This window comes from Pithys albifrons, chromosome 21 (assembly GCF_047495875.1).
Source record: "Pithys albifrons albifrons isolate INPA30051 chromosome 21, PitAlb_v1, whole genome shotgun sequence".
In the NCBI taxonomy this organism is placed as follows: domain Eukaryota; kingdom Metazoa; phylum Chordata; class Aves; order Passeriformes; family Thamnophilidae; genus Pithys; species Pithys albifrons.
Window position 1 is genome coordinate 9749285 of NC_092478.1, and position 15266 is coordinate 9764550.

Genomic DNA, 15266 nt, shown 5'->3' on the forward strand with positions numbered 1-15266 from the left:
AGGTTTCCCCAAGTGTAATGGTTATTACTGTTATTGTCTTGTCAGTGCAAATAGGAAAAAAGTGCAATAAAATGCAGCAGAACAGGGGGTTTATGTTCCCAGCTATTTAAAGCATTCAGTGCCCATCACACCTCTCTGAAGGTGGAAAAAAAAAACCAACACAGAGAGGTCAACAAAACTTATTTTAAATCCAATAATGGCATATAAGTGAGCTTTAAAGTCCATTAAATGGCTTTTCACTCTTTTATTCTCCTCCTTTGTGTTTTTAAGGTATGATCAAGCAACTGCTTGGGAAGAATTAGTAGTAATTTGGTGCAAACGTGAGTGCTCTCCTGATTTAATTTAAAGTGTAACATGGGCAAAGACCCAGAAAGGAATTCTAATTGTTATTTGAAAATGAACCTTCTCACTTCATCTCTGAGAAGAGGCACAACCACGGTGGGCCATTACCCTGCCCTGGATCCTCCACCAGCAAATGAAGATTAAAACTAAGTTTAAATAAATTCTCACAACCTGCAGGAAAGAGACCTTGCCTGACTCTCTGATGCAGCTTGAGGAAAACACCCAAAATAACTCAGCTGAGGCACTGCTGGTGTCTGTTAATCCACTGTTGATCTGCTCTCTTGAAAATGGTTTTCTGCTCTCTGTCCCTCAGACATGCTGAGGAAAAGCAGTTTGGATTCCCGTTGGCCCCAGACACTGAAAGGCCCTGCTGTGACAGAGGAGATGGGACAGAAGGTCCTGTATCCCATTCAGGTGCTGGAGAATGGAGGCAGAGGGAGCAAGGATGCTCAAGGGCACAAAGGTGGCACATGGCAGAGCCCTTCCAGTGCCAGGGCAGTGCTGGTGCTGGGCAAGCACACCTCAAATCCAAACCTCTCCATGACTCCATGACTCCAACCAGGGGAAGGAACACAAGAGTAAATGGCTTCAAACTGCAGGAGGGCAGGTGGGGAGGAGATATTATGAAGAAATTGCTCCTTGTGAGGGTGGGCAGGCCCTGGCACAGGTTGGGCAGAGAAGCTGTGCCTGCTCCATCCCTGAAAGTGTCCAAGGCCAGGTTGGACAGGGCTTGGAGCAACCTGGGCTGGTGGGAGGTGTCCCTGCCCATGGCAGGGGGTGGAGTAAGATGGTCTGTAATACCCCTCCCAATCCAAACCATTCCATGATTCTAAGCCATTTGCACTTGCACACAAGCTGAGGGTGCCACAGGGGGATGGAGGTCAAGGATTCCTTCTCCTTAGAATCACAAAATCACTGAATGGATTGGGTTGGAAAAGACCTCTGAGATCATCAAGTCCAACCCTTGGTCCAACTCCAGTCCCTTTACCAGATCATGGCACTCAGTGCCACGGCCAAGCTCAGCTGAAAAACCTCCAGGGATGGGGAATCCACCCCCTCTCTGGGCAGCCCATTCCAATCCCTGAGCACTCTCTGTGCAAAGAATTTCTTTCTGATCTCCAACTTCAATTTCCCCTGGCAGAGCTTGAGCCCATCGTGCCCCCTTGTCCTATTGCTGAGTGCCTGGGAGAAGAGACCAACCCCCACCTGGCCACAACTTCCCTTCAGGCAGTTCCAGACAGTGCTGAGGTCACCTCTGAGCCTCCTCTTCTCCAGGCTGAACACCCCCAGCATCCAGTGCTGACCCATCCCACTGGTGGTTTGATGGCACTGACATCAAGTCCCCACGTGCACCAAGGCTGTGCAGGAAGATGTGAGGACTTCCCACGTGTGACACAGCCCTGGAGTTTCAAGGATCTTTCCTTTTCCCTTTCAGCAGGAAGGGTGGTGCTCCTGCCCAACAGCCTGGGGCTCTCAGCCCAGGAGGATCCCTATTTTTAACAAATCCATGAACCAGAGTTATCATCTTACACCCACATGGAGGCCCTGTGGGTGTTTCCTGCTCCAAGGCAGAACAAGTGCTGGGACATGGCAGACAGCCCTTGGCATCACTGTCTGGGGGCATCAGGTATCAGAGAATCCCAGGGAGAGGATCCCTGGGAGGGCAGATCACAGAAGTTCATCACACAGTGGGAGTGCAGAGCATCAGGGTTGGGAAAGGAACAGACAAACTGCGGGTTTTATTCACTTCACGGGGAATTTTCTTCCTTTTCCAGACAACTTTGCATCTCCCCAAGGATCCTGTCCTAGTTCAGCAGCCAGGACCAGTTTAACCAGTTTGTCCCTGTGTGGGTGTGCCCAAAGCTGGGCATTCCAAACCCTCTGGGCCATTGCCCAGCAACTGTTCCCAATGGCCCATTGGCAGCAGCTGCCCAGGGCACAGCTGAGCCCTCAGGCTGGGAGCTGGCTGGGAAAGAAGCCTGGCAGAGGAGCTGGGAGAACTGCCCTGCAGGGACTCCTTGGCACCTCCACACCCACCTGAGGGCTCAGCTCTGCTCAGGGGCCAGCAACCATTCCAAAATCCCCCCTGACTGCCAGAGTCAGATCCCCCAGTGTGGAACTCCCTGCCCTGGGGGAGGCACTGGGGGCTCCCACCCAAACCTCAGGGGAGACAATCTTGGGCTTTGGGGACTGGGGAACCACTCACTGGATGCAGAGGAGGAGCAGCCCCTGGCCAGGAGGAGCCCCCCACTCTCCACCAGACTGTGCCATCATCTGCACCAACAGGTTTGTCCCTTCCTTTTCCTTTGCACTCGGGGGAACCACGTGGGGCTCAGCACAGGGGCCACCAAACCCCCCTGTGTTTGTGCCCCAGGGGGTGGGTTACACTGCTGGGCTTGGGGGTTAAACCCAATTTCTCTTTGTGCCATTGCATTTCTTGGAATATTGTTATTAAATTGTAGCTCTGACTTATAATCTCTTTTGTGTTGGGTTTGTTCCTCTTGCCAGTGCACCTTTAAACCAGCCCAGATCCCCAAGCTGAGAGCCCTCAGCAGCCCTCAGAGCAGGCTGTGGGATGGCTCAGCACAGCCCTCTCCTCACAGGCCCAGATTTCCATCAGCCTCTCATTGCATCATTCCCAATTATTTTTAGATAACCGTCAGGGAATGTCAGAATGTGGGTCGATAGCTGCTGGATTTATAGGCACAACCAGCAGGGCTTGTAGCACTAAGATGTAAAGCATTCAACAATTTCTTGAAGGAATCTGACCACGGGGACTGGGGGCTAAAAAATACAGTTGCTTTTACTCCCAAAACTGTTTAGGAAAAATAATCTCGTGCCACTCAGATCCATTACTGGAGTTGAATCACTGCTGTTGACTCACAGCAGGGTCAATATTCTCTGGGTTCACTCTGAACAGCCCCTTGCAGGGTTTGATAAGGGTGTTTTACCCCCAAAAAAGATCTCCCTATATGATGTAATCCATGCCATGCAGAATGCCCTCACTCCCCCCATGGGAGCTGGGAGCTGGCAACATGCCAGCCTGCCTAAACATCTGGACCAGATGTTCCATTTTAGGTAAAGATTAGTGGCACAAATCACAAAATTAGCAAACTCTCTTTAATTACCTGGGCAGGCTGGTTTCTGTTTGCTGCTGTTCTGTGCCCTGTTAACACGGATTGCTCAGGGACAGCATTTTCTTATTAGAAATGCAGTTGCTTTGTGCCAGGAGAGGAGGGAGGGATGAAGGTGGGTGAGGGCAAACCAGAGGACTCCCCAGAATCGAAGGATATGCCTAAAGCCAACTCCATCCCTGTCCTGCCTGGACAAGGCACAGGATCTCCAAGATGGCAAGTGTGGCACCCTCAGCAGTGCCTGGTGCCACCCCAAAGGCTTTGGGGTATCCAAGACATGTTGTGAGCCCCTCAGGTGTGACACTCCCCATCAAGGCCAAGTCTTGTCCCTCTGGAGAGGCAGCTGGAAGCCAGACAGGATGACTCCAGGCACCAAAATATCACAGAATCCCAGAGTGTGCTGAGCTGGGAGGGACCCACAGGGACCATCAGTCCAACCCTCAGCCCTGCCCAGGCCCAGCCCCAAGAGTCACCCCCTGAGCCTGAGGGAAAGGAGTGTCCAGAATCCAAGGCAGGGCTTAGTTGGGATGCAATTCCTGGTTGTGCAGCCCCTGCAGATCCACCCCCTTGGGCAGCTCAGCAGAGCAGGGCCTGAGGGAGTGGGGCTTTGGGGAGGGAGGAGGAAGGGGAGCTGAGGGGCCACTGCTCTGCTGCCATCCTGGCTCCTGACCTGCCTGGGCATTGCTTGGCATGCAGAGTGCCAGTTCTTCAGCCCTGGGCAGCTTCTGGGGCAAATGTTGGCATTGGCTGAGGAATCCCAGAACCCCAGACTGGGCTGAGCTGGGAGGGACCCCCAGGGACCATCAGTCCAACCCTCAGCCCTGCCCAGGCCCAGCCCCAAGAGTCACCCCCTGTGCCCCAGAGCATCATTCAAACCCTTCTGGAGCTCTGGCAGCCTTGGGGCTCTGCCCACTGCCCTGGGGAGCCTGGGCAGTGCCCACCACCCTCTGGGGGAAGAGCCTTTCCCTGAGATCCAACCTGCCCCTGCCCTGGCACAGCTCCAGCCATTCCCTGGGTGCTGTCCCTGCCCTGGCACAGCTCCAGCCATTCCCTGGGTGCTGCCCTGGTCCCACAGAGCAGAGCTCAGTGCCTGCCCCTCCTCTGCCCCTCCCCAGGGAGTTGTCCCTGCACTGAGGTCTCTCCTCAGTCTCCTCCTCTCCATCTGAACACACCAAGTGCCCTCAGTGCCCTCACTCGCTGCCCCTCCAGGCCCTGAACCATCTCTGTGCCCTCCTTTGGACACTCTCCAATGGCTTCACATCTTTCTCAGATCCCCACACTTTTCCAAATATGTCCAATCCCAAATGTCTCTCACTGGAGACACAACAGCACTCCACTGACCCAGACTGAGGCTGGCAAATAACATTGTCAGTCCCATCATTACAGCACCTTCAAGGGGTTTCTGCAACCCTAGAAGGGGTTTCTGCATCCCTACAAGGGGTTTCTGCATCCCTAGAAGGGGTTTCTGCATCCCTACAAGGGGTTTCTGCATCCCTGCAAGGGGTTTCTGCATCCCCAGAAGGGGTTTCTGCATCCCTACAAGGGGCTTCTGCAACCCTAGAAGGGGTTTCTGCATCCCTTCAAGGGGCTTCTGCATCCCTGCAAGGGGCTTCTGCAACCCCAGAAGGGGTTTCTGCATCCCTACAAGGGGTTTCTGCATCCCTACAAGGGGCTTCTGCATCCCTGCAAGGGGCTTCTGCAACCCCAGAAGGGGTTTCTGCATCCCTACAAGGGGTTTCTGCATCCCTACAAGGGGCTTCTGCATCCCTACAAGGGGTTTCTGCATCCCTAGAAGGGGCTTCTGCATCCCTAGAAGGGGTTTCTGCATCCCTAGAAGGGGTTTCTGCATCCCTACAAGAGGTTTCTGCATCCCTCCAAAGATGTTTCCAATAGCTGCCTAATTAAAGAGGCACCATAAATGTAACAGCCCTTTGTAAACTTTAGCAATCAGGTTCTGTTTCCCCAGTCAGGGACACCTGAATTAATATGCAAAAATGAAATACCACCACTGTCACTATTTTGTGGTCACTGCTGTTGCATCTCATCAATCCTGTGTTGTCTCTGCATGACAGATGTGCTTGTGGCTTATTAGTCATTCATTGCCAATGAGAGGGAATATTCAGATCATGATGCCAAACAACTATCAAACCCCAAAGTTATCTATCAGTTCCTCCTCAGATGGCTGTAAACTAAATGTCACATTAATGTCTAAGCTTCCAGATGCTTCCTAAATGACTATCTTAAGCCTCATCTTTTAACTCTATTGTTTCTCTAAGAAGTACTTCCTTTATTCATTCTTTGATGGGTATCAGACCCAGTTCCTGAGAACCTGCTGAGAATGATTTACAGGCAGCAGCTCTCAGGTATCTTGAGCTCTCTCTTGCACTTAAGAAGTTCAGGCTGAGAACTTCTAAAAGCAGCTACTGAACCTGCACAATTTGCATTATTCCCAATGGGGAACATGGCAAGCAAATCTGTCAGCTGTATCATAAATGTGAGAGTGGCAGTTTCTATCAAGTTGCTATAAAATATGTAAGGCCATACAACATAACACAGTCAGGTTTTGCTTCAGAAATATCCCAGTGGTGGGACAGGCAGGGCAGCTCCTGTGGGGCACAGCCCACACCACAGTCCCAGCCATACATACCTTAGTTTATCTTGTAAATGCTACATATTGTTGTGCAGTAATATTGCATATTACAGCAGAGGTTTTGTGGTGGTCAATTTACAGCAAAGCACAAAGCTAAAGTTGGAATCCTTCAGTTAGGAAACCAGGATGGACATGGGTGAGGAGATGACTCAGAGCTCTGCCCCATGCTGTGTACTCAGCCTTTGCAGGTACTCCTGGCTTTGTGCTGGTGCTGTCCTGTAAGTTCAGTAGTCCTCCCTCCCCTGCAGGGTCTATGGGTGTGTCCTGCCATTGTCCTGGCTCCCAGCTGGAGTGGGAAGGAGCCCTGCTGGTTTCCCTCCTCACCTGAGCCAGGGGTTCTGCTCCCCTCCTCAGGCTGCTTTGCATCCCCCTCAGGTTCTGGGCTGGACATGGGGATGGGGATGTGTTTGGGGTGACATCTCCCCACTCTGCCAACAGGGCAGTGTCCTGGGATGGGGGTGTGTTTGGGGTGACATGTCCCCACTCTGCCAACAGGGCAGTGTCCTGGGATGGGGATGTGTTTGGGGTGACATGTCCCCCCTCTGCTAACAGGGCAGTGTCCTGGGATGGGGGTGTGTTTGGGGTGACATGTCCCCACTCTGCCAACAGGGCAGTGTCCTGGGATGGGGATGTGTTTGGGGTGACATGTCCCCACTCTGCCAACAGGGCAGTGTCCTGGGATGGGGGTGTGTTTGGGGTGACATCTCCCCACTCTGCCAACAGGGCAGTGTCCTGGGATGGGGATGGGGGTGTGTTTGGGGTGACATCTCCCCACTCTGCCAACAGGGCAGTGTCCTGGGATGGGGATGGGGGTGTGTTTGGGGTGACATGTCCCCCCTCTGCCAACAGGGCAGTGTCCTGGGATGGGGATGTGATGGGGTGACATGTCCCCACTCTGCCAACAGGGCAGTGTCCTGGGATGGGGATGTGTTTGGGGTGACATGTCCCCACTCTGCCAACAGGGCAGTGTCCTGGGATGGGGATGTGATGGGGTGACATGTCCCCACTCTGCCAACAGGGCAGTGTCCTGGGATGGGGGTGTGTTTGGGGTGACATGTCCCCACTCTGCCAACAGGGCAGTGTCCTGGGATGGGGATGGGGGTGTGTTTGGGGTGACATCTCCCCACTCTGCCAACAGGGCAGTGTCCTGGGATGGGGATGGGGGTGTGTTTGGGGTGACATCTCCCCACTCTGCCAACAGGGCAGTGTCCTGGGATGGGGATGGGGATGTGTTTGGGGTGACATCTCCCCACTCTGCCAACAGGGCAGTGTCCTGGGATGGGGGTGTGTTTCTGGTGACATGTCCCCACTCTGCCAACAGGGCAGTGTCCTGGGATGGGGATGGGGGTGTGTTTGGGGTGAAATCTCCCCACTCTGCCAACAGGGCAGTGTCCTGGGATGGGGGTGTGTTTGGGGTGACATGTCCCCCCTCTGCCAACAGGGTAATGTTCTGGGATGGGGGTGTGTTTGGGGTGACATCTCCCCACTCTGCCAACAGGGCAGTGTCCTGGGATGGAGATGGGGGTGTGTTTGGGGTGACATGTCCCCACTCTGCCAACAGGGCAGTGTCCTGGGATGGGGGTGTGTTTGGGGTGACATGTCCCCACTCTGCCAACAGGGCAGTGTCCTGGGATGGGGGTGTGTTTCTGGTGACATCTCCCCACTCTGCCAACAGGGCAGTGTCCTGGGATGGGGATGTGTTTGGGGTGACATGTCCCCACTTTGCCAACAGGGCAGTGTCCTGGGATGGGGATGTGTTTGAGGTGACATGTCCCCACTCTGCTAACAGGGCAGTGTCCTGGGATGGGGATGTGTTTGGGGTGACATGTCCCCACTCTGCCAACAGGGCAGTGTTTCCTGTGGGTGTTCCAAAGGACTTCACCCAGCAAGGCTGTTCTTGCATAAGGAGCTATTTTATTCCAATACCATGATTAAGCTTTGGGCCCTTCTGCTACAAACAGCTTTTCCCTGCTCTCAGTTATTTACATTCAGTTATTTATCTTCATCAGAGAATTTCTTAGCGTTTTAGTTTATACATTACCTACTTGTTAAAATCTTAATATTCCTGGGCTGTGGGTGCAGTGCTATTACACACCACTCACTGCTGATAGAAGCACTTTGAATCTGCTTTATTTCCATCTATAATTTCTATACTCAGTAGTTAGCTAAGTTTGTAATGTGTTTGGAGGATGATAAGTGTTATAGCAGATAAGCTTTATCTTATCCTTATGGGAAGCCAATCCACCTATCTCCAAAGTGGTTTAAGTTAATTAAGTGCCACTTTACAAGGAGGAGAGCAAGAGCCTGCTGAGGGCTGGGGTTCAGTATCAGCCTCCGTGTCCATATGCAATGCTCCCAAAGTTCATTTGCTAATTGGATAAGCAGATGAGAGCCCAATCAGGGAGCAGGAGGCTTGGTCGTATCTCAGCCTGTGCAAAAGCACAAATGCAGGATTCTCTCAAAAATTAATGTGGCCTTATTTCACCACCAAGGAATGTGGAGTTCCTCTGCAACTCTGAACATGTGGCAAAAGCATCAGTGTACTCTGTGCAGTGCTTTAGGATGAGGGAAAAGCCCTCTCTGCTCACCCCCTTCCTGGCTGCCTTCACTCCAGCACTTTTTCATCACTGGTCCTTTTCCACAGCAGTTTGCAAAGAGCTTCTTTTCTCCCTGATCTTATACATCACCTGGTTGGACAGGGGCTGGAGCAACCTGGGCTGGTGGGAGGTGTCCCTGCTCATGGCAGGGGGTGGAACTGGATGGTCTCCAAGGTCCCTTCCAACCCAAACCATTCTGGGATTCTACGACCTGTTGTGAGCTCACAAAGCAAAGTTTAACAGAAGAGCCCCTGGTGAGTCAGCAGTGCCCTTACACAGCTGTTTTGTACCTTACCAATATTTAGCTTGAAGTAAAGCCTTTTTCTACTATTTTTCATGCTCCTCAGATGCCACACAACTCCTGTCTCCTTGGCTTCCAGGTGGCTCAGAGCTTAGGAGATGCAGCTGCTGTTGTGGCTCCACCAAAAGCACTAGAGAGGGAGTTGAGAGCCTTCACTCTCCTCAGAGGCTTCACTCCAGAGCCAGACCTCTGCTGAACACTCCCAGGAACACACTCAGGTGTTTGCCCCAGCACAGCTGGGAGGGGCTGGGTGGAAGGTTCCTCAGGTCCCCAGTGACCAGCAGAAGTGACCTGCTGGTATCTGCTCGAGGTGCTCAGCTCTGGCAGAGAGAGGTGTGAGCTTCTCCACCCCCAGACCAAGGGGTTATTGAGAGCCCTCTCCCTTATTCTCAAACTGGCAGTGCCATTAATGACTCAGCTATTTATACATTGACCTCAGGAGCTTCTGGTGCACAGGGTTTGGAAGAGAGGACTGCCCAGTGTGGGGCAGGAGCAGATTCAGATGGACAGGAGGACAAACCAACCCACAAAATCAGCTCACTTTGCTCCTGTCTGGGGTGAACACTCAGCACTGGAGCAGCCCCAGAGCAGAGCACACCTCAGGGCACCTGCTGATGGACCTGCACATCCCACCAGCCTCTCAGTGCCTCAGCAGGATGTCCAACTTCCAAATGCTTCTGCTGTCCCCACTCAGGGCATCCCCAGCCTCCTCCTCCTGGGAGGGGGATAAACACACCCTGCACTGCAGTGAACATCTCCCACACCCAGGGTGGGATCCAGCACACCTTCCAGAGGACACAGGGAGGTGGAGGAGAGCAATGCAAGAGCTCAAGGAAGATGAAACAGCCAGTCAAGAGCTACCTGAGCAATTCCCCCAGGGGAGGAGTGGAGAGGAGCCACTTCTCACCACACAACAGGCACAGGACCCATCCCCCTGAGGGGATCTCACAGTCAGCAGAGCCTTTGGATGCTCCTTCATGACTTCCACACCAGCTTTCCTCAAGCCATGTCACCCATCCTGGAGGCCAGCCTGATGTTAAGAAGTTGGCCCATCTTTGCTGTCCCAGGATCCAAACAATGCACAATTTCTCAGATATCTCATGGTCATCAATGGCTCCAGGATTAGATAAAGACCCTGAGATGAGCTCAGTTGGTCAGAGCATGGTGCCAATAACACCAAGGGCATGGCTTTGATCCTTGTATGAGCCATTCACTCAATGATCCTTGTGGGTCCCTTCCAGCCCAGACTGTTCTGTGATTCTGGGGCTTTGCCCAGCACTTCCCAGGACACACATGTCTCCTGCAAGAGCTGAATGCTCTTCTGAGTCCCACCTGCCTCCAGCTCCTCACCTGGCCACAGCAGCACAGAAACCCTCCCTCTGCAAACACACAGACAAACTGAAAAGTTCATTTGTGCAAAACTCCCTGAAGCTGGAGATAATCTGGACCACAAATTGTGCTTATGTAAATGTCAGCACACACACAAAAAAAATTGGTTTGGATCAAAAAGACAAGTTGTAGTTAATACCCAAAGTAAAACACACACTTTCCTTTCCACCTTCATTAGCTTTCTCTGAACATCTGCTGAACAAGAGAGTTCCAGCCATAAAAGTGACTGGAGAAATTAAAAATCCTCTGAATTCCCAGATCAGTGGCTGCACATACAAAGCCCTCCCTTTCAAAGGGCACCCTCACACTTCTGTGGGTGGGAACCATCTGATTAGAGAGCAGCAAAAAGCAACAGAACAGCAAAAAAAGAAACCCCACACAACTTGTGCAGTGGCCTAGGGAGCAATAATCAACTTCTGCAATGAACAAAGCACACACACAGTTCTCAGTCAGGCCACAAGAAGGCTAAATAGATGATTTTGGGCAAATCTGAGTCTTTACATGGATATTTTATGAATTGTGATGAGGAGAAAACCACACAAGGTCACCTCGTGCTCCCTGATCTGTGGAGCATCCCCAGGGAACTCTTCCAACCCCCAGCTGAAACAAGTGTCCCACAGCTGCCACAGAGCAGGTTTGTGCACTGCTCCCCCACTTCTAGCAGTGACTGCAGAACACTGAGGGAGCAGAGAAATGCATCCCTTGGGAAGTGGGGAGTCACTGTGGGAGGCAGGTCATGGCTGGGACAGCTCTCCTTGCACAGAGAAGCAGCCTGGTGTCATTTCCAGACTGGCACTGCAGGGAAATGTCATTCAAAACAAATTGCTGTGTCAAATCCTTCCTTTCCCAGACCCAAGGCAGTGTTGTGTAGCTTGTTTTCACAGCCAACATTTACAGAGGTAAATAAATACACACACATAAAACATGAGGGTTGCTGTACCACAGAGAGCTGTTATTTCCAATCTGCTTTACACTTCATGACTCACAAACCAAACCCTCAGCAATGGTATGATCAGATTGCTCATTTAATCTTTCCAGAATGGAGCTTTTTAAGAGATTCAGTTCTTTAAAGATGGCTTCAACTCCCACTGAAACCCAGCCAAGTCCTACAATGCAGACAAAATCCACACTGGCTGCACCCAAACTGGGCTGTAACTTCTCCCTTTGGCCAAACACTTCTGATGCTCCTGGAGGTGCAGACTTTCCATGTGCTGCCCCACAGGATGCTCTGTTTTATGCTTTCATATTAAACCACAGGTCAGATTTACCATAGGATGCTCTATTTTCTGATTTTGTGTTAAACCACAGGTCAGATTTACCATAGGATGCTCTATTTTCTGATTTTGTGTTAAACCACGGGTCAGATTTACCATAGGATGCTCTATTTTCTGATTTTGTGTTAAACCACAGGTCAGATTTACAATGAAACACGACCTTACACAACCCAAAGAGGAATCTCCTGGTGGATCACTCCACAGGGACTTGGCCAAGAGCTCAGGTGGGGCTGGGGAGGCACCAGCACAACTCCCAGAGAGAAGCAGTGAGCTCAGATGTGCACACTCCAAGGGGGCAGGAGAATTTCAGCCTTAGATATCCCTCAAGTGCCCAGAGCAAATGCTGATCCAGGCACAGGATATTCCTCGCAGGGAAAGCCACACCAGCTGCTCCCAGGACTGCCCCAGCACACCTGACTGTGTCCTGCCAGCACAGGTGGGTGGTGATGGGGCTTCACCTGGTTCCCCACATGGTGCTCCAACCCCCTGTCCTGCTGAAGTCCAACACACAGAGAACTGGGCACACTGTGCTTCTCTCCAAACCCCTCGGACCAAATATATACTTGACCCAAAGTTACATAAGCACCATGCCAGAGCTGGTTTTCAGCCAGACTGATCACTGTTGCTATAAATCACCTCAGGATGCAGGGGCCAGACAAGATGTCACATTCATGTGCTCAGCTTTCTGCCTGCCCTGAGAAAACGTTTGTGATCCAGGCAAGATCTGTATTCCCTCTCTGCCGCCCCTGGTGTGTAGGAGCATGACTGCTCTGAGCACGGAGCAGCTCCAGCAGGACACCAGAACGTGCTCCCAGAGCAGCCTGGGGACAGCACAGAGGTGGCCTGGACAGCACGGAGGTGGCCTGGACAGCACGGAGGTGGCCTCAGCTCACAGCTCCTCTCCCAAGCCCCAGCCAGCTCCAGGAGCAGCTCCCAGAGTAGCCTGGGGACAGCACAGAGGTGGCCTGGACAGCACAGAGGTGGCCTCAGCTCACAGCTCCTCTCCCAAGCCCCAGCCAGCTCCAGGAGCAGCTCCCAGAGCAGCCTGGGGACAGCACAGGGGTGGCCTGGACAGCACAGAGGTGGCCTCAGCTCACAGCTCCTCTCCCAAGCCCCAGCCAGCTCCAGGAGCAGCTCCCAGAGCAGCCTGGGGACAGCACAGGGGTGGCCTGGACAGCACAGAGGTGGCCTCAGCTCACAGCTCCTCTCCCAAGCCCCAGCCAGCTCCAGGAGCAGCCCCCAGAGCAGTTCATCTCCACAGAGGAAGGGCAATAACTCATCACTTCAGCTCTCCCTCTGTATTTGTGGGAATGGCATCGTGATTACCTGTCCTAGTCCAAGGTCCTGGCAGGAGCTGCATCTATTGCCTCCCTTTCATTAACTGCCTCATTCTCCCCAGAAACTTCTGCCCCAGCAATACCCAGGAGCAGGCAGTGTCACAGTCTGTCAATAACAAGCAGCTTTATACCTTATTCCTTTTTATTCTTAGGCTTCACCTTGTCTGTCACCTGACAGTGCTGCTTTGACACCCCGTGGTGCCGGGCACAGGCACAGGCACTGGCACAGGCACTGGCACAGGCAGGGCGGGTTTCTCATGCAAGTGGATAAAACAGGAATATAAATAACACTTCCCTGCCCAGCCGAGTGCTTCTCACTGTGCCCAGCGCTGTCCCCAAAGCCCAGACACTGCCTGAGCCAAGTGCTGGGCACCAGGAAAGGCAATGCCAACCGGCAGCAGGAAGGGCACACTGCACCCCTGCCCCTGCCTCACCTCCTGGGTGCAGGAGTCTGAGCAGCCCGGGATGGGCACACAGCACACACAGAGTCATCAGGCATTAGCTCCACATTCCAAACTCAGAGAGGGAATCCCACCGACACTGCCAAAAGCACGAGCCCTGCCTAACGCCGACACAGGAAAACTTGCAGGTGTTACAGCCACAGAGGCTGGAAGCAATAAACAGTTCTCTTGACTGGGAGTGTAACCCCAGTCGTGACTCTATGGGGAACAACTTTAAAAAAGCAGCTTCCACAGTGAGTGTCTTAATCAGTTCCCTCAGCCAGATTTCTGACGCCTTTTACAACATGTTTCTTTATCCTGCACAGCGTCTTTAAAACTCCCTTTTGACACCTCAGAACTACTGAACCTGGTGAGATTTTAATCGAAATCGCTTCTCTGTGCTATAAAGAGAGGCATTACTTGAGATTTTAATTAGCAGTCGTCAATGCTGAGCCATAGGAAACGCTGAACAGTCTGCTTAACTTCGCAGAGAAAGTGCCTTCTGCTCTCTGACCTTCTGCACTCAAATGATGCAACGCACTCGAGCCATTTGAAAACTCCTTTCCAAAAACCCAACTCCGGAGGAGTAAAAGCCGTTCCCTCGCTCAATACACGCTGTGCTGCTCCAACCCATCCTCGCCCACTGCACATCCCGCTCGCTGGATGCAGGAATCGTGCCACTGTCATCTCCCCACCGCTGCTATCAATGTGAAAGGCAGCACTCTCTTAAGTACCATTTCCTCCCATCCTGCGCAAGGTACTCCGAGCTTTAAAACACAAACAGAACTTGGCAAGTCAGAGACTAAATGGGCTCGGTCCGTTGAGACCCCGTTCGCACAATAACGCTGAGGGAAACGTGGGTCTGTCACGCAAACTTCAGGCGAGCCGGGCACCTGCTCTGAGCCTCCATCCACCGCCCACGCCCGTGCCCAGAGGGCATTTAAAGTAGGAAAACTCTTCCTACCATTGAGCTGCCTGTAGACGATGTCCTCGAGGAGCGAGAGCCTCTTCAGCACCGCATCCTGGATGGAGCTGCCGCCGTGGGCCGTCAAGTTGGCCACTTCTGCCCTGGGATGGACGTCATGGAAGGAGTCGCCGCTCTTGGTCGTGATGGGTCTGCACTTGGCCAGGAAGAGCACGAAGCCGGCCACGGCGATCAGGTTCAACACCAGCAGGACTTTGACTCTCCTCAAAGAAGCCATCAAAGTTCCCGAGGGGCCCCGCCGGCCGCAGGGCTATGGGAGCGGCCCGGGGCGCTGCCGACGCTGCGCGCACATCGCGGGGCTGCGGGCCCGGGCGGTGCGGGCGAGGCGCGGCGAGCGCAGGGCTGGCGAGCGGCGGCACCGGAGCCCGCCCCGGACTATGGCCCCGCAGAGGAGGCGCGGCCGGGGCCGCCCGCCCCGCTCCGCCCGCCGCGCCGCCGCCGCAACTCCATGTCCCGCGCTGCGCGCCCGCGCCGGGGCTGCGGGGCGGCCGCGGAGCGCTGCGGCAGCTCCGGCATCACCGCCGAGCCCCGGCTCGCCCGCCGCCTCCCGCCGCCGCCCGCGCTCCCGCCGCCGCCCGCCCCTCTCCCGCCTCTGCCGGCCGCGGGGGGGGATGCGGGACCGCTGCTGCGCGGAGCGCTCGGGGCATCCCCTGCGCCCGCCCCGCCCGCGCCCCCGCCGAGGAGCGGGAGGGTCGGGAGCAACGGGAGGAAGGGGAGGGGATCGCGGCCGCGGCGGAGCCCCCGCCCCGCGCAGGGCCCGCGGCTGCGGCACAGCCCCCGCGCCTGCGGAGAGCATCGCTGCCCATCGCCGCGCTGA

General features: G+C 53.8%; 1 protein-coding gene across 1 annotated transcript in view; it reads right to left on the reverse strand.

Moving 5' to 3' along the window:
- Positions 1 to 15033, reverse strand: part of GALNT17 (polypeptide N-acetylgalactosaminyltransferase 17) — a 217281-nt gene extending 202248 nt beyond the window's left edge. The window contains exon 1 of the mRNA XM_071575190.1: positions 14429 to 15033. Within this exon, the coding sequence (XP_071431291.1) occupies positions 14429 to 14666 (238 nt within the window). The 5' untranslated portion in view covers positions 14667 to 15033. The remainder of the gene's footprint in view (positions 1 to 14428) is intronic.
- Positions 15034 to 15266: the final 233 nt, after the last annotated feature.